A 23,455-nucleotide genomic window follows, 5' to 3' on the forward strand; every position below is an offset into this window, starting at 1 on the left:
AGGGAGCAATGGCGTTGATTTGCAGCCTTGTTTCTGCTGGTCTACCCCCGTGGCTGCATCAACACATTCACAATGGTGGGTGAAACGTGTTGCTCGTTGACAGAACAGTAGTGTGGGCCATTGAACCACCAATCTCTGCTCTGGGGCAAGTGGCTGTTTAAGGAAATGGAAAAATAATTGGCGATTATTCCCTTTTTTCTTCGCCTAAACCCGATTATGTGGGTAAAAGTGCGGGAGAAGTGAGAGTGAAGCCTCTTAAGCGTTTGTGAGCATGTCCCCGTGACCCCCTGCTAACAGCTCGCCGCTCTAATGATTAAAACGCGTTGGGGGCCAGTGTTTGGATTCGGTGCTGAAGTGCGCCATCAAGCATCACCCCGGCAGAGTAAACAGCGCCGAGTCCGGACCACACGGCGGCCAAGTGGGTGAAAAGTGACAAATCGCACTGGGCACCGCTGGCGTACGCGCATGACAGAGCGGCTAACTGTTCCAAGTGCCCGCGGTAAACATTTCAATGAGCGATGCCTTTGGGGAAGCAGACGGAGACGGATGAGTGTGGGACGAAACATTGGGAGGATGCCGGAGCCGATGGGACAAGAAAAAATAAAGCGCTATTTGGGAAGAAAACTGCAAAGTGGAAATGGCAAGTTACTGTGCCAAGAGCCATTTTCCTGAAGTGGCAGCTTTTTACCGAGCTAATCACTTTTTTGATCAGAACTAAAACACCACCAAAATCAAAAGTGCCCAGTGCCTGGTCTACCCTGTAAGGCGAGTGTCTCCACTGTCAGGACCGTTGTGTCCTTGGGCCAGACACTTCACCCACCTTGCCTCCATTGTCTGCGTATACACTGGTGTGAATGGGTGAGTGGTTCCTGGATGTAAAGTGCTTTGAGTGCCTAAAGCAGGTAGAAATGCGCTACATTAAAGCACTGAACTGATCCTAACGTAATGTGAACAGATGGTTGAAAAAGGTGATTTTGCCAAAGATAGCATTTTGGCCCCGTTAGCACAACTTTAGCTGGTGTTAGCATATTGGCATGTAACTTGCCTTCATAGTCGTCTTTTAGCAGCTTCTTTCCTCTAGTATTTGCCTTTGCACTTCTGAATAATTCCATAAACCCCACCAAAAAGTTTCATTTGTTGTTTGTACTTCGACCGAATGATAGTGTTATTTTCTATAATTCTTAATTGAGAAAAACATAGATTTGTAAATCGAGGTCAAACAAAAAAGTAAATATTTATTACTAAAGCAGATTTGAAATGCTTTTGCTTAATTGCTGGGTTGCAGGTGTCATCACAGCGTTCTAAAGGCCTATGCTATTATATAGAGGAAAAATTATTTTGTTTTTGAGGTAATTTTTGGTCTTGTACAGAGAGATCTTGAACCCAGTGACTGATATTAAAGATCATTTTTAAAATTCATATATTTTCTTTTTAGCTACGACTTGTGAAAGTGTAATGTTATTAATAGGAAAAACTGGCTCTTGCCCCCCGCTGGGTCCGATGACATCATCACATTCTAGAACCTGCAACCCAGCAATACCATTTGTACTATGAACGAGTTTTTGCATTAGGTGATCCGGACCGTTTGCAGTATAATTTTGGGGGTCCTGGTCTGAGACGTTTGGGAACCTCAGGGTTTCGACTACAGTAACGGCTCACTGGTCCCTGAACCCTGAAATATAACCATATTAGTCCAGCGCTCAGGTCTCTGCCCTGGCTGCCTGTCGTTCAAGGAATAAAATAACTTTAATAAATAACTAACTTTTTTTTACATATTGCTATATTTTGTACAGTTCTCTGTCATCTAGTCATCCGTGTTTGTAAACAGGGACACATTGATCATTCATGCATCTAATAATATGAAAAGTGTGTTGTTGTTTTTAACTTAAAGCAGTATTAAGTAACTCTTGCCTCTAGAGGCCATTAACGCCACTGCACGACTTTTTTACTAAGTAATTGTCTGTGAGAGTAAATACTACGCTGACAGAAAAGACAAAGGGAGAGAGGGATATTGTACAATGTACCAATTTTACAATGGAGATATTTTTTTTCACTCAAACTTGGCTGTAAATACTGTTTAAGTGGCGCTAGCCCACAGTTAGCTTTGCCCGTTAGCCTGCTAGCTTCTTCTTCGCAATTCCATTAGTGTGTATTGGTTGCTCCGGTCCGATGGCAGTTAAGTTGCAATTGTGGTTTTCTGGCCAGAGACACCAGGGGGAGATGAAAGACAAGTTACTTAGTACTGCTTTAACAAGTGCACAGATATATTTGAGTCACTTTACATTAGAATTAAGAGGAAGTAATTGTTTCAGGGCCATTATCTAATATTTACCCAGCGTAAATCCCAAAGTGGCTGACACAAAGGTGCTGTCAGAACCCTAATGTAAAAGGAGATTCGAAATATTGTTTTCTGACATTAAATTGAGAAAAGAAAAAAAAAATGGCTACAGCCTGGATTATAAACAAAAGAAGCCCTATCCTCACCTCCCGTTAGATAAATAATGAAGCCTTTACTATTGTTTTTTAGAAAGATGCCAAGCGTTTTCACATTATCTCATATCTTTTTCTCACTTTAGTCTTTTGATTAAACGTTTATTGCTAAAAACGCCGTTATGCAAACAGCTGACAAACATCAGTGGATGTACTTTTCCAAGAATCAGATAGACTTCGGTCTCTATTTTTAGGAGCCAACCTTTTGTTTGAGGTTATGGATGATGTGTTCTTAAGATACCAATGGGTGCAGCTCAAGATTTATTTACACAGACCCTATCGCCGAAAACCGCAAATGCTTCCAGGGCCTTGAGACGTGTACTATCAAAAAATCCACGGGGTAAAAAAAATAAACCACCATCACTTCATGTTCCCAATTTGAAATCTTTTGTTGCGTTCTTTTCACGGAGCACACGTCCCATCTCTCCACATGAGTAGCGCTCAAAGCAGTCGGCGATAGGCCCCAGGTGTGGTGGGGATCGCGGGGGCCGACCAGGGGGCACAAAGGTAACATTCAGACGGGCCCGGGCTGAAGTCATGAACTGTAATACGTGCGGGCGAGCACGTTGTCGGGCTGTTTCCATGGCGCCCCGCACTTGTTGTGGTGCGACAGTGATGCTACGAGTTCACTGGACGAACAGTGAAGATACGAAAGACCTGAAGAAGGACGAGGTCACAAAGTCCAGCGCATCGTCCACTCTGGTTTCCAAAGTATCAGAACCACTACCAATGCAAGGGTTTATTGATTTTGGATTAATCGGTTCTTCACTTCTGAAATACTAATAATAGTGTTAGGTCAGTGTTGAGTCGAGTTGCGCAGTGGCAGAAGTTGGACATAAATATATTAAGTGTGCCAGAACTGAAAAAACATTTGCGAGACAGGGGACAGGATAGAATTGAGGAGAACTGAAGCAACGGAAAGGAGAACGTTGAGCTATAGCCTGAGGGCTTGGTCACTCATTTAAATTGCCATTTATCATGCTGGGCCAATGCTGTACATACCACCTCTGTTGTAAAGTCATACTAACATGGCTAATGCTAACGTCCACAGCAGCTTAAACACACACTGAGAAAGGGTGACCTTTGCTTTGCTTGCATGTCGCCTTTAGAGTAAAGTCAGAACTTCGGTAGAATCAGCTGTGATCAGAGGCGTTACAGTCCGTTCTTTTGTTTATTCATTGGTTTATTTGGTTGGGACAGTGCATGTTAATGGACATGGGACTCATGCATGTAAACATGCCACGCCGGATAGTAGCCATGGGCTCATTTCCATCCGTCATCCCCCATGTGCACTCTCAAACACATTCGCATTCATTTTGGCCTATTGTACATGTTTTTAGTGGTAGGGGAAACTGGAGGAAACTTACACAGACACAGAGAGAACATGCAAACTCCACACAGAAAAGCCCCGTCCAGGTGGGAATAGAACCCGGGACCTTCAAGCTATGAAACACAAGCGCTAACCGCTGCACCACCGTTCATATTAAGTAGCCATTTGCTCTGGGTGCATACTAGTCCAGCCTTCAAAGTAATACAATCAAACTGGGATGGCCTTCAGATGCCAAGAGGACTTCAATAGCATGTGTTTGTCACAGTGAGAGTTGCTGCCGTGGTGTTTAACATGCTGGGAAACACGTCATGTGTTTGGTTCATTTTCATGTTTCTCTCTCATGTTTGCACATGAGAACCTCGACTCGACATTGACCTAGCACATATTTCGGAAGTGTGGAATTGATTGAAACGATGGTACAGGTCGTCTCAGGGCACCTGTGGTGTCAATTTGCCAACGTCAGGCTGACTAGGGTGACCAGATGTCCTCATTGTTCCTCATTGTTACCCCAAATGCCTGGAATTTGAAATTTACCCTTTTGTGGGGATGATTTTTCTTACATTTGACAATTCTGGATCATCTTACGATCTTGTTCATCCAGCAGTGCGTCTCCAAAGAACGCAAGTCCCGTTCTTTCCTCCTCAGGCTCTCAAAGCATGTGGACGTGGCTCATTTCGAACACGCACCCAAATTGTTTATTCTAAAGAGATTCTCAACAGAACTCTTTCCACCTGTTGCACTGCAATGATCACTTTACCATTTGATGGGACTTTACATCTTTGGCCCAGATGAAGACATTTTTATGATTTCCGACATGTTGGCCGTGTAAGTGAAAACAAAAAAAGGTCAAATTCCATTGATTGTTAGCTACGTTAGCTAGTAAAGAAAATGGGTGGAGTAATGCAAAAGAAACCCTAGATCTTCCTGTGAGGCATGAGTATTAACCACTGTGTCATCATTCACTAAATGTAGATTGATCTATGGAAAACACCATCTGACAATCTGGGCCATAATTTTTTCTTCCTTACCCTGGGTTTTAAATCCAAACGGAGGCAAGTAGTTGCTGACTTTTGCGAGACGCTTGAAGTTCCGGTCCAGAAACATGGGTGCTGGCTTCATGAATCTGCAAGACACAAACCACACACACAGACACACGAGAATTATTACAACAAGACGAGGTCTGAGGATGACACACAGCACCTTGTACACGTGTTTTCTTTCTGTCAGGACGTTTTGGAACGCATCGGGGATGATGAAGCTGTGTCTGTCAGCACGTAGAGACTGGAGTTTGGCTTGGGGACTTCTCAAAGACAGAAACCTAAACTACCGGAGACATTGTTGTGATAAATGTGCGCAGACAACATACTTGGGCCTCGGGGCTGTCGGTCAAACGGCCGGGGCAGAGCGCCTTGATAAACAGGGAGGAAACTCGAGGATTTGTCCGAGTAGAATACAAATCGAACTGAACAAGGTAGATCTACCACAAAAAAGTATTTAAAGGTCCTATATTACCATTTATACAGACTTTTACGGCTACTTTAACACTTGAGTGATGGTATAATTGTTGTATAAATGACGTACGTGTTAGATAGAAAGTATCCTTACGTTTTATAAAATAAACTTAAACTACACAAGCAGAGTGCACAAGAAAAGATCTGCACCATCAAACATGCGATCAGCATCAGCATGGGAGAAGAGAGTTTTAACCACAAACAGGATCAGAACAAGTTCAGTGAAGGCGTCTGGACCTGGATCAGCGTTTATGTAGATTATTACCTAAATAAAATCACCCCAGATCACATGACTATGTAAACGGAGTGCACACTCGCCGCTACAAGCATGCTTCTGCCGAAGTTCTGCTTCTTCTCTTTAAACTTAATAAAGGCATCCGTGACACTTGCTTTGTGATTTGGAGAGTCAATATTCTCTGCAGTGCTTTCAGAGACAGGGTTGTTGCTGCCCAGAGTGTTGGCGGTTAGCTTGCTACAATAAAAAATACTTAGCAGTAAGCTTCCACACAGTCAACATCTCAGAAAAACTATAGAAAAACTTCCCCTTAAAAAATAGACCTGCCACCTTAAAGGGATATTTCAGGATATTTGATATAGCGCCTCATTTCCTAGTTATCCCGAGTGTTGCTGGTACCTGTAGATATTTTTTTTTGTAATTCATGCAGTTCTTATGTTTGAAGAGTTTCGTGGCGCTAGGCTTGTGCAAGACTAGCGCATTTCTATGGTATCAGGCAGCTAGCCTGCATTAAAAACAGTGTGACCCGCTCCACAGTGCACCTGAGGCAAATCACTTATAACACCAGACTAACCATATAAATGTCTGTGTCCATAGAATATTTTTTGGAATATAACTGACCTTGCATCACATGAATGATCGCATTTTGAGGGACTATTTTCTAGCAGATCACTCCGCCGCTGCGTAGCTTATACAAACACGAAGCAGATGCTGCTCAAATATAAGGTATTTTAAATGCAAAATGGTTCAAATTATTCCCATTGCACTAGGGGCTAGTGCAATGGGACTTGGGCAGCTCGGATGGCTGCCCCCACGACTCGGCAACAGACAAGTGGAGGAAGATGGATGGATAATATTGTTAATCACAATTATTTTATCCAGAATCATGAGAGAAACTTTCAATACCATCCCATGCCTTGTCTGGACTTTAAACACAGACAAACCCTAACATCAGAGCCAATCACAGCCTTAATGGTGACCTTGGCAGAAACAGTTGATGTTCTATCTATGGTTCCCTTTTTGTGTGGAGTTTGCAGGTTCTCCCCATGTCTATAGGTTTCCTTCAGAAGCTCTGGTTTCCCCTGACATGAACAATATGTACAATAGGGTACCTATCTCTGGGGCCAGGAATCCTGTGAGGAAGAGATTTGGATCTTAGAGGGACATTTCATTTGTGATATATAATGGGGGGCCTTAATATATAAAAAATAGTACAAAATTATCTGTTAGCTTCATTAGCCTTGCTGCTAATTTTCCTTGGAAAAATCTTCACTTTGCACCACTTCCAGCAGAGGGCGATAGAAATCCATCCAAATGTGGTAAATCAAACAAAAACATCGTGTCAGATTAGAGTAACAACTGTACTTTATATATATATATATATATCCATCCATGATTGACGTCCCGTGAACTGCGGTATGTTCCTTTTCCGGTATCTCTTTGAGTAATCGCATCCTCAGAATCAAAAGGAGTCATTTCCTGAGCCAGTGCAGGACGCGCCGCCCTGGCCCACGTGGACGCAGGATGGATGTCTGTTATTGTGACCCCCTGTGCGAGCACGTGTGGAGGTCTATGCAGCTCGCCTGACAGTGTTTTCGTGTAAGGTCTGTTGTGATTCCACGCAAGAGACAAATCTACTGAATCACTTTGTTTATGCAGAGGAGTTACAGGAATCAGAGGGTGATTAGTAGATGGTTGTTGGCCAGTTCCGTCTGTGACACGGTCTGAAAGTGAAGGAAACCATGAGGGCAAGGACGATACGCTTTGGTCAGAATATATAGGGGTTGATGGGATTCGTATTCCAAAACTTGTATTGTGTTCATGTCATGGATCAGGGGTCGATACAACTCAATGGGGGAGACAAGGCTTAGGAAAAAATGTTTTCACTGATCGTTTTTTGGAAGTGACTGGATTCACAAACCATTCACTTCATGGCTGAAAGTTCTTCCACCCAGCAAATCGTTTTGAATACTATCCTCTTTAACCCCCCCTTACCTCCCACCTGAACCGAGCACTTTTTCTCCAGTTTGGCTTTACCCCAGTCCAAAAGCTTCAGGAAAAAAAGCTGTGAAAATAGCAATAAAACTGAGACGAAAACAATGATGGAAATGTGACAAAAAAGTGGCAAAAATGTCACAAGAAATTGACAAAAAAAATACAAAAATGTGACAAAAAAATGACAAAAAAAAATACAAAAATGTGACAAAAATGTGATAAAAATTTGACCAAAAAAATGACAAAAATGTGATAAAAAATGACAAAAATGTAACAAAATGTGACAAAATAATGACAAAAACTTGATAAAAAATTGATAAAATGACAAAAATGTGATAAAAAAGTGAAAAAAATGACAAAAAAATGACAAAAAAATGACAAAAATGTGACAAAAAATGACAAAAAAATTACCAAAATGTGACAAAAAATTGACAAAAAATGACAAAAATGTGACAAAAAATGACAAAAATGTAACAAAATGTGACAAAATAATGACAAAAAATTGATAAAAAATTGATGATAAAATTACAAAAAATTACAAAAATGTGATAAAAAAATAAAAATAAAAATTGATAAAAAAAAAAAAATGCTTAAAAGACAAAAATTTGACCAAAATTACCAAAAAGTTACAAAAATGAGTTGAATACCCAACAAAAAAATGATGGAAAAAAAATCTGATGACATGAGGAAAAAGATCCTCTCGGTTCAGGCGGGAGTTAAGAGGTTAAAATGGAGATGGTGGGCAGGTAAGAAAGCCATGGTAGCGGTCAAAAGTGGTGACAGTATTCAAAAACATTTGAGTCATGTTGGTCAGAAAGGCAGAGCTGTGATTCTAAAACAACTTTTAAGGTGAAGGCGAATGTCCAGGTTTCACTTTGTTGAACGATATATCTCATATGCATAAATTAAACATATGCAAAACCAGATATTTCAATCGTTTCTCGGAACATTAATAAACATGTAAAGTCTGTGCATCTAAATATCGGAGCCGTGTCATTTCCACCGGATTCAGAGACATTAAAATGACACTGTGATTTGTGAGGTGAGACGAGCTTGAATATGATAGTAATGATTGTTATTGCCAAAGCCAGTGCTTGCACTAAATCGCTCACCTTTAAAGAATGTTAAACTGATGTTTTTGATGTGTTCGGAGCCAGGCTGCTGTGTCTTATAACAACAGACAGACGACGTGAACATTCAAAGCATCTCAACAACTCAGACCCCATCTCTTATTTCTCGGTAGATCTCTTGAGCTGGACTTGGTGATGGTAAAACACCCACTTCGAGTTTCCCAGAAAACAATGGGACTCTGCAGCGCAATGACCAAACATGGCCGACGTCGCAAGCTAGTTTGTGAAAAAGGACAAAGCCTTCGGAGACACACGTGTGACCTTCTCTGGGCATCATCAGAAGATTGTCAGGAGGAGGCACATGTGTGAAGAGAAGGCCCGACTCCAGCATCCATCCACCTGTGACCAGACAGGGAACACTGCAGGTGAACGTACAGAAAAAGTCTTGTCATATACTATAGTTCTTGTGTGTATTTTACGTTTTAAAATACAGTAATGTATTGGTATGCGAAATAACTATCATGAACAAGGACGGCTTGAAAGCGGGCTTAGAGCGCCAACTGCTCAACCCCCAACTCAAGGGAATGTTTAACGTCTTACCACCCGCCAAAACCAAATGCATTCTCTCCACTTTGCCATTGTCGTCACTTTTAATTTCTCTTATGTGTTTTTGTCACTTTTTTATTACTTTTCTGCTGGATTTTTGTCATTTTTTCTGCTGTTTTTTGTCATTTTTCTGATGGATTTTTGTCATTTTTCTGATGGATTTTTGTCTCTTTTTTTTTTTCTGGATTATTGACATTTTTCTGTTGGATTTTTGTCATTTTTCTGCTGGATTTTTTTTTTTTTTTTGCTGGAATTTTGTCTTTTTTCTGTTGGATTTTTGTCTCTTTTTTCTGGATTATTGACATTTTTATGTTGGATTTTGTCATTTTTCTGCTGGATTTTTGTCCTTTTATTTGCTGGATTTTTGACTTTTCTGCTGGATTTTTGTCATTTTTCTGCTGGATTTTTGTCTTTTTTCTGATGGATTTTTGTCTTTTTTCTGATGGAATTTTGTCTTTTTTTTTGAGGGATTTTTGTTATTTTTTTTGCTGGATTTTTGTCTTTTTTTTGCTGGATTTTTGTCATTGTTTTTTGCTGGAATTTTGTTATTTTTTGCAGGATTTGTGTCTTTTTTGCTGGATTTTTGTCATTTTTTGCTGTTTTTTTGTCACTTTTTTGTTGCTCTTTTGTCACTTTTTTGTTGAGTTTTTGTCATTTTTGTCACTTTTTAGCGCTTTTTTGTTGCGTTTACCTCCTCATTTTTTCTTCTCGTTTTTTGCCTCAGTTTTGAAGAAGCTTTTAGATTTGGAGAATTTGGAGAACCGGAGAAAACAAGTTCAGGGTGGGAGTTAAGAGGTTAAAAGATAATACAAGCTCTAACTGTTTGCTAATTACTAACCAACTCAATGGCACCGCAGTTCAAAGCATTGTGAGTAAAGAACAGCTTGGTCTATGGAAAATGCGGAGGAGACTTCTGGGTTGGCATCTGTTATGTTATGGACGGCACAGCAGTTAGCGCTCGTGCTGCACAGCCAAAACGTCCCGGGTTCAATCCCTGGGGGCAGGACGGGGGCGTTTCTGTGTAGAGTTTGCATGCTTCCTTCCTTACCACCACCGAGTATGGACTGACTGTAAATAGACCCATGTAAAGCGCTGACCGTGTCTGTGAAAGGTGCTATACAAATAAAGTCCTTTCCTTTGCAACAATTGACAGGATATCCCTTACAAAGCCATTTCTGCTACGGAGAAGGAGATCGCCTCACTGAACAACTGTTTTATTGTGGCTCCTTGTGGCTCCCAGTGACGCAGTGGTTTAGAGCTTGTACTATAGGTTAATCCTCCAGACAGGTGTTTCTGACCATTAGCTTGTGGAGACGGGTCCCTGAGCGCCGGCCTATGTTGCCCCAATGGCATTGAGGATGGGTCAAATGCACGAATTTCCGTACAAGTATTAAAGTATACCGTAGCTTACCCTAGGGCTGCTCGATTATTGAAAAAATAATAATCACGACTATTTTTGTCATAATTGAAATCACGATTATTCAAACGATTATTTGTTGCCTTTAAAAAAATCCATCAAAAAAGTGACAAAAATCCATCAAAAAAATCCATTAAAAAAAATGATAAAAAATCCAGCAAAAAAATGACAAAAATCCATCAAAAAAATGACAAAAATCCATCAAAAAAAAAAGACAAAAATCCATCAAAAAAATGATAAAAAATCCATCAAAAAAAGACAAAAATCCATCAAAAAAAGACAAAAATCCATCAAAAAAAAGACAAAAAAACATTAAAAAAAAAGACAAAAATCCATCAAAAAAAATCATCAAAAAAATGACAAAAATCCAGCAAAAAAAAAAGACAAAAATCCAGCAAAAAAGTGACAAAAATCCAGCAAAAAAGTGACAAAAATCCAGCAAAAAAATTACAAAAATCCAGCAAAAAAGTGACAAAAATCCCCAAATAAAAAATTAGGAAAAAAATGTGGAAAAATTTTAAAAAAGAAAAAAGTTTTTGAAAAAAGAAAAAAAAAAAAATTATAATCGATTTTTTGCGATTATGCTCATTTTGTAATTGTTTACTGTTGTAATCGAAATCGTAATCGAATTTCGATTAATTGCACAGCCCTAGCTTACCCTTAACCATAAAGTGACTTTGAATGTAGGATACGTAAGATTTTTGTATTTTCATGATTTGTGTCTCTAAATACAAGGTTAAAGAGGGGGTATTATGCTTTTTTCAATCACATAGCACCAGTCTATATCACACTACAATGATGACCAAACCTTCTGTTGGTCTGTAAAGGCAGTAAATTAGAATAACTGCCTTGTATAAAATGTCTCTCTCAAAATGGCTGTAGTGAATGTCTTGAAATAGGCCTCTGTCTCTTTAAGAACCTCTGAGCCTTTCCGACACGCCCCCTCCACACGCTGTCTGTGGCATCAGTGGGGAGGGGGTTCTGCTGAGGAGCAGTGGTCGGTTACTCGGCTGGTGACGAAAGCTCGGAGGCGTCTCCAGGAGGTGGGGGCGTTCCTAGGAGGACTCAGGCAAACCTATCCCTAAAATGGCCGCCATCAGAGTTTTTACAGATTACTCCAAAATACGTGAATGTGCCAAGGCAACACTTCAGGCATGTTTTTAATGAGGGAATGACGTAATAACATGATGTAAAGCTTGAAAAAGTCAATTTTGCAGAATACCCCCCCCTTTAACATGTTCAAAACAAATACTGACTTTCTTATGTGTCTAATAAGGCTGTTGTTTGAATGGGTTTAACCAGGGACTATAAGAGGCAAGCCCCAGTCCAGTCAATGATATTGTAATTTCTACAAAGATGTTCACAGAGTCAAATGTGTGTCCTTGTGCAACGTTAGGCAAACCAAGCCATTTTTTTTTTTAAAGCACGAAGAGCAGATCCTAAAGACATTACCTTCAAACAACAGTTACTTCAACAAGCAATAGGGGTGACCAAACTAAAATCTCAATATTACCTTGCTCGGCAACAATCATTTCTACTAATTTCACAATGCGTTACCCAAAATTTGACTCCGCTCTTGAAAACTCACAGGCTCCAGTTCATTCCCTGCCAAACCCAATAGAAAATCATTAAAGCCAGGAGTCGTGAGGTGAGACGAGGCGCGCTATAAATAAAGTCAGTGAGCTTTGACCGACAGCCAGTCACTCAGCGCCTGACAAGACACAGAGCGGCGGCGGTGACGGGACAATGACCCCTCCCCCCCCCCGGCGCATCTCCCCTGGGTCATATTTTCATAACCGCGCCGCGCCGGGTTCACTGCCAGCGCGTGATTTAGGACTGCAATACAAACAGTGTTGGGGGAAACGGCGCGGCGTGCGGAAAACGAATCGGATCAGAGAGGGCAGGGTCTGCACAGGGGAAGCCGGGAGTAATTGGACCCGGAGTCGCCGAGGTTAAGTAGGTTTTCTCAACTTTCGCCCCCTTGCACGAGAACAGTGAAATTATTGGCAATTTTTCCCCGTTTCGGTGATGGACGGTGCGGGTGTTAAATGCTAGCAGACGCAGACATTTCGAGTGTGCTTTAAAAACGCTGGACGTCGGTCAGGTGATGCGATGAGCGGTCACTGGCGCATTGGGTTGCCTTGTGTACGAAATGTGTGGTGTAAATAAAGATGCCTTGTCACAGCTGAGTGTTCACCAACAAACAATAAACTATTTGAGAAATCTCTCTCATCCACATTGGCCCAAATTGATATTAGTGCGTATTTGACCTTTTAGTGATCCAGCAGCTGTAGCTGTGGGTGGTTAGGATGATGCCATCGCATTGGCCTCTATGACACTCCAGGATCAATTGTTTTTAGAGTTTCTGGTAAGTTTTGACCACTGATGGAACCATATCTATGGTAACATCCAGAATACCTAAAAATCTATTGACCCTGGCACGTCATAGAGGCCAATGTGATGGAAAGCAAATGCACTATTCTAACCATCCATACAGTCGCAAGGTCACTAAAAGGTCAAATATGCAATAATATAAAGTTTATTTTTCATATATAAAGTTCCATAATGCACCTTTAAACAAAGAATTTCTGAATGGAAAGAACTGTCACTCCATGGGACAATATGTAATAATACTGCAACAGGTGAGGAAAAGAATAGATTATAGAATAAACATTTTATACCAATCTGTACAAAAATTCAATAAAAAGACACCATTCTGTATCCCCTCCTGGAACCGCCACCTTAAGTTAACGTGGTGGAGGGGTTTGAGCGCCCGAATGATCCTGGGGGAGGCTCTGTTGTTGGGGGCTTCGTGCCCCTGGTAGGGTCTCCCAGGGCAAACAGGTCCTAGGTGACGGGTCAGACAAAGAGCGGTTCAAAAGCTCCTTATGAGAGACCAACAGGCCTGGGTAGAATCGTGAGGCCGTCCTTCTGTGGACCCACCACCTGCAGGCGGAGCCATGGGGGCTGGTGCAATGTGATTTTGGGCAACTCCAACAGCTGCCCCCACGACCCGGCAATGGGACAAGTGGAAGAAAATGGATGGATGGACCAATCTGTGCCATTGCTTATGAAGATGTGCGTCAAAAACATGCCTACACCATCAGGCCTAAATGATGGCAGGACGAAGCAGGATGAACTTCATTTCGGGTAGGATTTCTGAATGGAATGTATACGTCCTACAGGCCACCAGGATGGAAAGTAAAGTGGCCAAGCTAACCACCCATACAGCCGCTGGGTCACTGAAAGGCCTAATACGCACCAATGTTAAAGGAACAGGGCACCGTTTCATACTGAGATATGCTCTTGCCTGAGCTTAGACGAGTTGATACGTACCTGTCTGGTCGTTTTGAGTGACTGAGGGCACGCACAAAGACCAAAGATGTTGTTAGCATTTGGCCTCTCCCAACATATTCCCATAGCTCTAAATGGGGGTGAAGTTGGAAGCCACCACGCTCTTTCACAGGCACGCACAACGACCAGACAGGTAAACATCAACTTGTCTAAGCTCAGGTAAGAACATATCACAGTATGGAAGAACTGTGTGCTCAGAGTCACGCAAAACGACCAAAGATGTTGTTAGCATTTGGCCTCTCGAAGTATATTCTTATAGCTCCAAACATGGTGAAGCAAGAAGCGACGATGCTCTTCCACGGGCACGCACAAAGACAAAAAGAACATATCTTAGTATTGAGAAACGGTGGCCTGTTCCTTTAACTTTTTTTTGCATCAAAAGTTCCATAATGCACCTATAATCATTAGCTTCTCTGTGATTTTTAGAGTTTTTATCGTCTGCAGAGCCTTCCCAGTCCATGTTTAGTCTAATGTCTAAGGACAAGAGATTTGCCGGTATGATTCATGATGACCAAACTGTTAACTTGATCAGTGAAGTTGGTTGCAGCAAAACACATTCTAGGCAATGGAGCATTTTCATTCAAAGCATCCACAAGAAAAATGTACAAATAGAGAACGTCATCATTTTCTAAAGACATCAGGTCCTTGCCTTAGCACTTGCACTACTGCTCCCGGACAGACGCCCACGGCTGCTGTAATTGTGCAGATTGACCTGGCTGGACTGGTCTAAGGTGGTTGTAATCACAGCTCCTGTCGGGACTCTTTGATCAGACACGTGCAGCTGATTACAGCCTCATTACAGGAGGACATGGTTAACACACACAGCCCGGTGAGGTACAGGGCAATTTACAGCCAGCTGCTCAGCTCATAGTCATGCTGTTCTAATAGATCCCCCCCCCCCCCCCCCAATCTGATCCAATACCGAGGCTCACAGTTGTTGCCGAGTACCAGTCCGATACCACGGGGTGTGTGAAAACAACAGTGAGGCCAAGCCCAAAAACACATGGCTAATTATGTACGAAAACGAACGCAAGATACTACTTCCACCACGCACGCTACTGCCGCAAACAAACAATGCTCTATACATCAGAATAAAGATGACAGCAAAAGAGGGGCTGCCTTCAGTCGAGAGGATCGAAGCAGGAAGTAGATGAGTCATCCAGGAAGTGGGCGTTGGTTTCGTAGGGACAAAGATCGATTGTGCGACGGGCACGTTAATCGGACAGAGAGGGGCTCTTGTGGCGCAGAGGACGACTGAGAGACGACAGAAGGGTGGAGGGGGAATGCGGAGGTCATACTGTTGTGGGACTCAAAATCCTCCGGGCCACGTCAGCCTCGACGCTGACTTCATCTCGCCGCGAGCGATTCTACGAAGCATCAAAGGCAACGGGAGATGGCAACAAGTGATCAAAACAAGAGGATTTAGACTGACAGCCAAACAAAGTGGACACAAGTGGCCCTTTATAACAAATATTCCAAAAATGTATGTGCAGACACCTTAGAATTGAGGACAGGCGATAAAGTGAAGGCTGTCATCCCGCTCAAATTTGACAGTGATTGGCAGTGACAGCGACGTCTGTGCAGAGAAACGTGTTGGCGTGGAGTCCAGCGGTGAGGCAGACTTCATTCATCGATTCCACTGATAAGGAGGTGTCGTTTTCCCTGCTGCGCCTGCCTGCTAAACGCAGAATGAATGACATCTGTAGTGTATCGCTGTGTGGGTCGAGTGAGTGCGACCTGCGTGCCCGGAAGAATCGGATTTAGGAGCACATAAAGTACGGAATTGGCCTGGGTCACATTTCAGATTGTCGGTTCAGATTGTCAAGAAAAGATCGATCACATATGTGGGGGGGGAAAAAAATATGTATATAAATTTAGCCTGCACTGTGGCTTTGTTGTCGTCTGGGGTGCCTCAAGGCTTCATCCTTGGCCCACTTCTGTTCAGTCATAGTATCGTGATAAAAGTGTGTCGTTCTGGCAAGGGCTCTGCAATTAATCGAAATTCGACTACGATTTCGATTATTACACTAGACGATCACAGAAATAGCATAATCGAGAACAAACGATTATTAAGGATGCCCTCCCGCTCGTCCTGCGTGGTTTGTGTGACGCGTCTGATCAGCTGAAACACCAGCGCAGCGTGACAGAACTGTAATAGTTTCATACTAATATTTTTTATACCTAACTCTTGAGAAAACACCTCTGTTAAGAGCTCACCTTGTGCTGAAAGGAGAACCGCTGTTTAGAAGCCTCGACATCCTTTGCTCAGGCCCTGGTTTTGTTTAGTAGAAAAGTCTAAAACTCTTCTTCAGGAGCAGATCAACGGAGCTCAAAGCAAACTCTTAATATTTCTGCTGTGATGATTGTTTCTGTTCCCTTCGTGTTTCACGAGCTAAAGGCTCAGGCTTTGGTTTGACATAAAAACATTAGCGCTGTGTGATGATGTCATCAGGCCGCGCGGCTCTGTTGGACAGGTGTGAGGGCTGGCCAGCAGGGGGCAGGTGTCCCTATAGTATTAGTTTAGAAACATGAACATATAAAAAAAAAAAAAATGCTTTTATTGTCCGAAGAAAATGTAGTCCATAGTTGTTGTTTTTTTTTAAATAATAATAAAAAGGAATTAATATATATATTTTTTTTTTTAAGGCAACAAATAATCGTTTGAATAATCGTGATTTCAATTATTACTAAAATAATCGTGATTATTATTTTTTCTATAATCGAGCAGCCCTAGTTCTGGCACTAATATGCAGATGATCTTCAGCTTTACCTGCTTGGGCTCTCTAATGATGGTTCTGCCCATAATTCTCTACATAACTACCTATCAGACAGGAAACAATGGCTTTCCCTTAATTTCCAATGTTTAAACGAGAAAAAAAAGTATGTTTCTGATGCAAAACACTTTGGTCTGATAAGCGTTGTCGTAAAATAAAACTTTGATCCTTGAACGGATTGACTGAAAATGACGCTGCTCACTTTGGGTAGATGGTGGTCATCTTGGCTGCTGCGAATCCCGGCTTGCACGCCCCTTCGCTCAGATTGCCGTACTTGTACATCAACTCCGGAGGCCTGTTCCGACAAAAAACAAAACAAAGAGAGAATCTGTCAGCACCGTCACGACAAGCAATTATCAATAATATCCATCACGCAGACGGATAGCTTCGTCGCAAAAGGTTTGTCAAACAACTTGCAACTTGGTGGGTTTTAGGACTCGGCGTTTTCACCTGCGTGTGGTTGCGGAAAAGGGAGAGGAGCCTTGTTCAAATAATCACTGCCTCAAAGTGTAGCCTCCCGATTATGAGTTCCATCATTAATAACCGTATGCATGCCGTGAATGCAGTTAAAATAAACAGAGGAGGGGAGGCAGACATAGTGATTCCAGGACTGACTTGGCGGGCTTTAGCGCAGCCTGTTTGTACTCCTCCTCTTCTTTTTTTTTTTTCCAGGTTTAGCCTTAATAGGCGTCCCGCACTAAACTCGGCACCCATGTAACACTTTAGCCAACTGCAATATCACCGTGTTGATGAATAACAGAGAAGATAAAAGTGGCGCATCGGTCATGTTTGGGTGAGTTGCATTAAGCGTGGGATGTTGGGACGGGTCCAATCGCCCCAAACACGCGACGGCTGCGGGGTGGGATGAGGAGACCGCCGGCTATCCCGATGGAAGACTGGAAAAGAAAGTGGCCTCACGCTGCTGAAGCGCTTTTCCGACCGCAACAAGTGCTTTTATGTGATTTCTGAAGAGGAGTAATGAGCAGAATTTATAGCAGTCATTAAGAGGGAAGAGGGAGATGTTTGCATTTTTTACACAAGAGATTTAAACATTATGGTATCACTGCAATAAACGTAATTGCTATGTTTGCTATTGCTATGCTAAGCTACGTGCTTGGTGCAGTAATAGTAAATAAAGCAAAATAAACGATGACAGTATGATAAAAAAGCAGATGAAAGGTTACTAATGTAATGGCACAATGTCAGAAATTCTAAAACAATTACATTAATTGCATGCCATGCCGATTATATTAGCCAATGAACAATGTAGCTTTTGCTCTGTAGCTCAACAAAGCAACTAAAACATTGGCTAATGACAACACACATACGCAGTCAGTTATTTTTAGATCTCATCCATTAGGCAAAATATTGCAAACCAACTCAAAATGCGCACATAGCTTAATGCCGTGGTTTCCAAACTAGCGTGTCAAAAGGCTCCATGCATGTAATGGTTTTGGGGCTAACTTCCTGTTGGCCCGTGTTGGGTTAAGACTACTTCCTGTCCACATATTAACGTGAATTAAAACTAAAAAAAGATTTTAAAAACAGAGGAAAACTTAAATAACCGCTAGGCCGAGCGTGTTTCGTGAAAATGAGTTCAGACTGCTGTGCTATTTTACCTTTTGTTAGCATTAGCGTTTAGCTTCAAGGCTAAAAGACTTGCAGAACCACATAGAAATCTCCCCAGTGAAGTATTTACGTCCTGTGTACATTTTCTAGTAGGTTGTTTTCTATCATGTGCTCTTCAAATATTCTTTCATTTCAACGAGACTCGACTAACTCTCTCTGAGATAAAAACGGACACAGTCATTTACCCCCGGAAGTTAGCGTCATGCTGCTATGCAACGTTCAGAGCTACATGGCAATAATTTTAACGCATCTTGATCACATCTTGTACTTTTTATTTGAAAATTAGTGGTTCAAAAAGCACTTGTCGGTTATATTCTGTTCAGTATTGTCATTATGCGGTCTCGCCACAAATGTTGATTTTTTTATTTTATTTTTTACCTCTTACCCCCCAACTTACAAAACTGATCATGACTTTTTTTGTTGCGTTGTCGCCATAGATATAATATAATAAAGATGAGCGGGTCCCATTCAGCCCCATTAATTGAAAAAGGTTCCCGAGTCCTGTGTGAACCATAATGGCCTCTCTGGCTCCTCCTACGCAGCCTGTTCCTTAAAAGGGCAAAAAGGCGGGAAGCCCTGCACTCGAGGAGCGGGCGGTGCCTCCACAGAGAGGAGCCAGTCAATGTACTGAAAATGCTTCAAATTTCGGACTGATGAACAAAAACTAGTGTGGTTAAAAATCTTTTCACTTACCCCAGTGTTGTCACATGGGTCATAGCGATTTTTAGAAAAAGAAAAACGCTTTGGAGGCATGTTTTTAAGCCGTTCTTGAGACGTTTGAAGTCCCATTAGAATCAATGAGCCCTCTTGGAGTCACCCCTGACCACTAGGGGGCGGTATTACAGCAACGTCAGCTCCCCACCATCAGGACCATACAGAAGGACCATACATTTTTAAGTGTTTGTGACATGTTTTCGTAAATGTCATGTTTTTGTTGTTTTTTCCTCATGTTTTCATCACTTTTTTGTCGCTCTTTTGTTGCTTTTTGTCACTTTGCTGTTGACTTTTCATACTAATTTGTCGCTTTTTTCAACAAGCTTTTAGATTTAGTTTACCCAAATCTAAAACTGGAGAAAATGTGTTTGGTTCTATCATTTCCTTCTCCGCCTCCCAGATTATAAAATAACTCCGAGGTCAACATGGTGCTAGCAAACGCGCTCTGTAATGCAGGGGTGTCAAGCTAATTTCTGTTCGTGTACACATTTCAGAAGGACCCACACGTCGGGCTGTCAGCGGCCTGACCCGGGCCGAGGTAACAGGTTCTCTCCCCCCCTGACAAACTGCAGCTGCCGACCGCGGAGTCCACGCCGCCGCAAAAACTGCGCCTCAATCCGCGCTCATTTCGCACACATTTTTCATGAAGTGCAATCAAACGGGCGCATTTATCAGGCCCCGCGCGGCCCGGCGAGGAGTTGTGTGTTTATTTAACAAAATCAAGCGAGATTAATTGGCTGAAAGTTTACTTCTCCACGTTTCCAGTTTCAACATTGATCAAACTGTACTTGTGTGAAGGAGGAGCTGGTGAAACGGGCTAATGGTTTGGTACCGTTCTTGACACAGTGCATGACGGACAGAGTAATGGTATCACAGTCGGATTTTGTATTGGTTTTAGTATTTGGCAAAAGTTGCAAAACTTAGTCACAAAAAGGCAGAATATAACCTGTACTGAAATCAAAGGTCTATGGTTTTTTATTTTTTATTGTGTGCTTTTTTATTGGGAAGCTGAGATGAGACTGAGATGCAATTTGTAATAAATAAAGATGAAACATTTCCTTTTACGGAACAGTTAAGTTGAAAGAAAGTCAATTATCTTACATTTTTAAGTGCAGAACAATATTTTCTGTTAATATTGGTGTGTAAAACATTCCATTAAGCCCCATTAAGCAGTCTTCAGAAAGTATAATAGTTAATTTGAAACAATGTCTGTGAGAATTAAATAGTGACAATAAAATACAGACTCGTCATTTTATGTTTTCAAATAAAAAATAAGGCATTTTGTGCATAAAAATGTCCAAAATTATATTTTCAGCGATGAAATCTAAATAACGGATAGACACAGATTAAAATGTATGGTTTTGTTTTATTGACATTTTAGTAGCAATTTTTTTTCTCAGTTTTCAGTTTAGCTTTTGAATAAACTAATGAGTGAAATAAAATCTGTAAAAAGTCTAGTTTTTAATGTTTTTTTTGGGTTCAAAGCTGAATAAATCAGGCTGGGAATTGGATATAAAAAAACTCTCTGAATAAAACTTATTATTGTTTAGCCCAAGACTGGAAAGACAGTGGCTATGTTCTAATTTTGAGAAAACCAGCCCCACTGTTTTGTAACGTCTGCGCATTCGCGACACATTTCTCTGCTCTTTTGTACCGGGCGTCTCGCAGAAGGGAAATGACCATATTTGGATTATATTTGGATATGTTTGGATTATCTCGGGCACCCTTCAGGACACATGGATGTAAAATACGTCAATATTTGTGAATGAATACCCGTGGGAAAGGCGGCTTTGCGAAGCGATGTTGTAGCTACTTCCGGGTTATCTCCGCCTCACAAAACATCACAAGAAGCATCGTACAAGGTAAGATTTGATTATTACACTACGCAATTACAAAAATGGCATAACTGAGAAAAAAACGATTATTAAGGATGCCCTCCCGCTTGTCCATCTGAGGCGCTGAAAGCCCGTCCTGGGCGGTTTCTGGGAGCGCGTCTGATCCGCTGAACTACCAGCGCAGTGTGATGAACTGCTGAATTTTTTGCGGAAATAATAACAATATATCACAATATAATAATATTTTTTATACGTAGCACAGGCGCTGGTTGTGTAAAAGTGTCTGAAACTCTTTAGGAGCAGATCAACGGAGCTCAAAGCAAACTCGTATCATGCCACTGGGATTTCTTTTTCGGTTTCCATTGCATTTCACGTGCTACTGACCAATGCTTTGGTCCGACAAAGACAAACAGCGCTGTGTGATGATGTCATCTGGCCGCGCAACTTGGTTTGCTTGGGCAGGTGTGAAGGCTGGCCAGCAGGGGGCAAGTGAGGATCAGTTTAGAAATGGAAGCACATTTAATATAACTTGGACTTTTTTTTATTGTCCAAAGAAAATATGTTGCATAGTCTATATCATTGTTTTTCAACCACTGTGCCATGGCACACTAGTGTGCCGTGAGATATTGTCTAGTGTGCCTTGGGATATTATCCAATTTCACCTTGTTTTTTTAACAAATGCATTATTATCCACAAATAATGTACCATTTGAGTGTCTGTGCTGTGTAGTGATCGGCAGTGTAACCATATTAAACTCTTCCACATCAGGTAGTTAATTTTTACATTTAGTGATGTATTGAGGCGTTGTGGCTAGCAAGACACTTTGATGAGAACATTTTCTGCCAGAGCCGTGGGAAGATACTTTAGTTAGGGGGTGCTGAGGGACAGAATTTACCCCAAAAAACGCTTTTTCCTATTTATTAATATGGCCTGCAGTTCCCAAACTATCCACCAGGGGGTGCTGCAGCCCCCTCAGCACCCTGGGTTCCCACGGCCTTGTTTTCTGCTGGTGGTGTGCCTCATGATTTTTTTCAATGAAAAAAATGTGCCTTGGCTCAATAAAGGTTGAAAAACACTGGTCTATATTTTATAAAAAAAATAGATATATATTTTCTTTTTAAAGGCAACTAATAATCATTTGAATAATCATGATTATTAATGTTTCTACTGCATAATTGAGCAGCCCTACTCTGACATGAAAACTAAGATGTTAACGGAGAAAACTGTTAAAAAAGCTGCATGGTCAATGTCAATACTTTCGCCTGCCGTGTCTCGCCTTAATAGTGCTGGGCCAATGTATCGCGCTGCAATATGACCCGATATGGCTTTGCAGTGATACTTGTATTGTATTGGAAAACCTCTATCAGAATACTTTAATAACAGTGTGCATATTAAACAGCGTTTGTGCTATTAAGATCATTTCTTTATTTGTTGACCTCAGTTCTCCACGATATCATCATAAAGTTGCTGAATCATTACAGAACAGAACAGCACAAGTTTAAACGCATGCAGCACACATCAACCCAAGGACGTGGTCCAACTTTATACTCACAATTTGGCGTCCAGTTGCAGTAGAAAGCCCTGTTTATCATACACTGCAAAAGAGAGAGAGAACAAAAGGGACAGGACACATTATTATTATTACAAACGACGGAACGCCAGGCGACCGCAGCACATGACCGAATAAAAAGCAACTATCAGCCCAGTCGCTGTAGTTGTTCCACTGGTTTTCACAGGGAACATAAAAGGAATGTAAAAAGTCAAAATCAAAAGGAGAAGCGTTAGAACAAGCGGGACAACGAGGGGAGAAAGTCAGCCATCTGCGCACGGTCGAATAAAAGGAAGAGAAGGAAAAAGAAGACAGCGATCACCTATGAGTGTGATCGCGGCCGATAGGTGTCTGAAAAGCTTCGGAAGGAAAGGCTCGTCGAAGAAGCAGAAAGAAAACATGTGACAGCGGAACATTTTTTTAGTGAAACAGTGAAATAAAGGTCGCTATATTTGTATGGAAATGTCAAGAAAAAGTGAGATCGGGGGGGGGGGGGATGTCCACAAGAAAGAACAGCGGGCGGGTCAGGTTTGAAGGTTCGGGAATCTCTGCATTCATTTGACTTTGAAAAGTATGTTTTATTATTATTTTATTCATACTATGTATTATTACTGTTGTCTGTCAAGGCTAAAACCAGGACTGAGAATCATTTAGGATTACCTTTTGCATGTTTCTGTTATGTCTGTATTTATGTGTGACATTTTGGATCATATTGTACAGAACATGTTCCTAATGAGCAGCTCCACACAGAAAATACTATTGTGGCAGGAGGTCAATAGGCAAATTTGAATTGGGGTTTTGGGCAGTAAAAATACATATTATTTATTGGGTGAAATGTTGCGCGATGTGGCTTCATATTTTTCCCAATACAAAGGCTAAAACACGGTACAAAATATAATTTAATTGTGGAAGTTTTTATTGTTAAAGCAGTACTAAGTAACTCTTC

At 41.5% G+C, this 23,455-nt stretch overlaps 1 protein-coding gene and 1 long non-coding RNA gene across 4 annotated transcripts in view; one reads left to right on the forward strand and one right to left on the reverse strand.

The window, feature by feature from the left end:
* Positions 1 to 23,455, forward strand: part of LOC306973284 — a 547,876-nt gene that overhangs the window by 119,273 nt on the left and 405,148 nt on the right. The window lies entirely within an intron of this gene.
* LOC306973255 (CMP-N-acetylneuraminate-beta-1,4-galactoside alpha-2,3-sialyltransferase-like) overlaps positions 1 to 23,455 on the reverse strand; it is a 133,866-nt gene that overhangs the window by 71,187 nt on the left and 39,224 nt on the right. For all 3 annotated transcript variants that reach the window (XM_079570164.1, XM_079570163.1, XM_079570162.1), the window contains 3 exons: positions 22,513 to 22,555; positions 16,985 to 17,077; positions 4,849 to 4,943 (listed from right to left, as the gene is read on the reverse strand). In XM_079570164.1, coding sequence (XP_079426290.1) covers positions 4,849 to 4,943; positions 16,985 to 17,077; positions 22,513 to 22,555 — 231 coding nt within the window. The remainder of the gene's footprint in view (positions 1 to 4,848; positions 4,944 to 16,984; positions 17,078 to 22,512; positions 22,556 to 23,455) is intronic.

The sequence above is a fragment of the Gobius niger genome (assembly GCF_951799975.1).
Source record: "Gobius niger genome assembly, chromosome: 13".
In the NCBI taxonomy this organism is placed as follows: domain Eukaryota; kingdom Metazoa; phylum Chordata; class Actinopteri; order Gobiiformes; family Gobiidae; genus Gobius; species Gobius niger.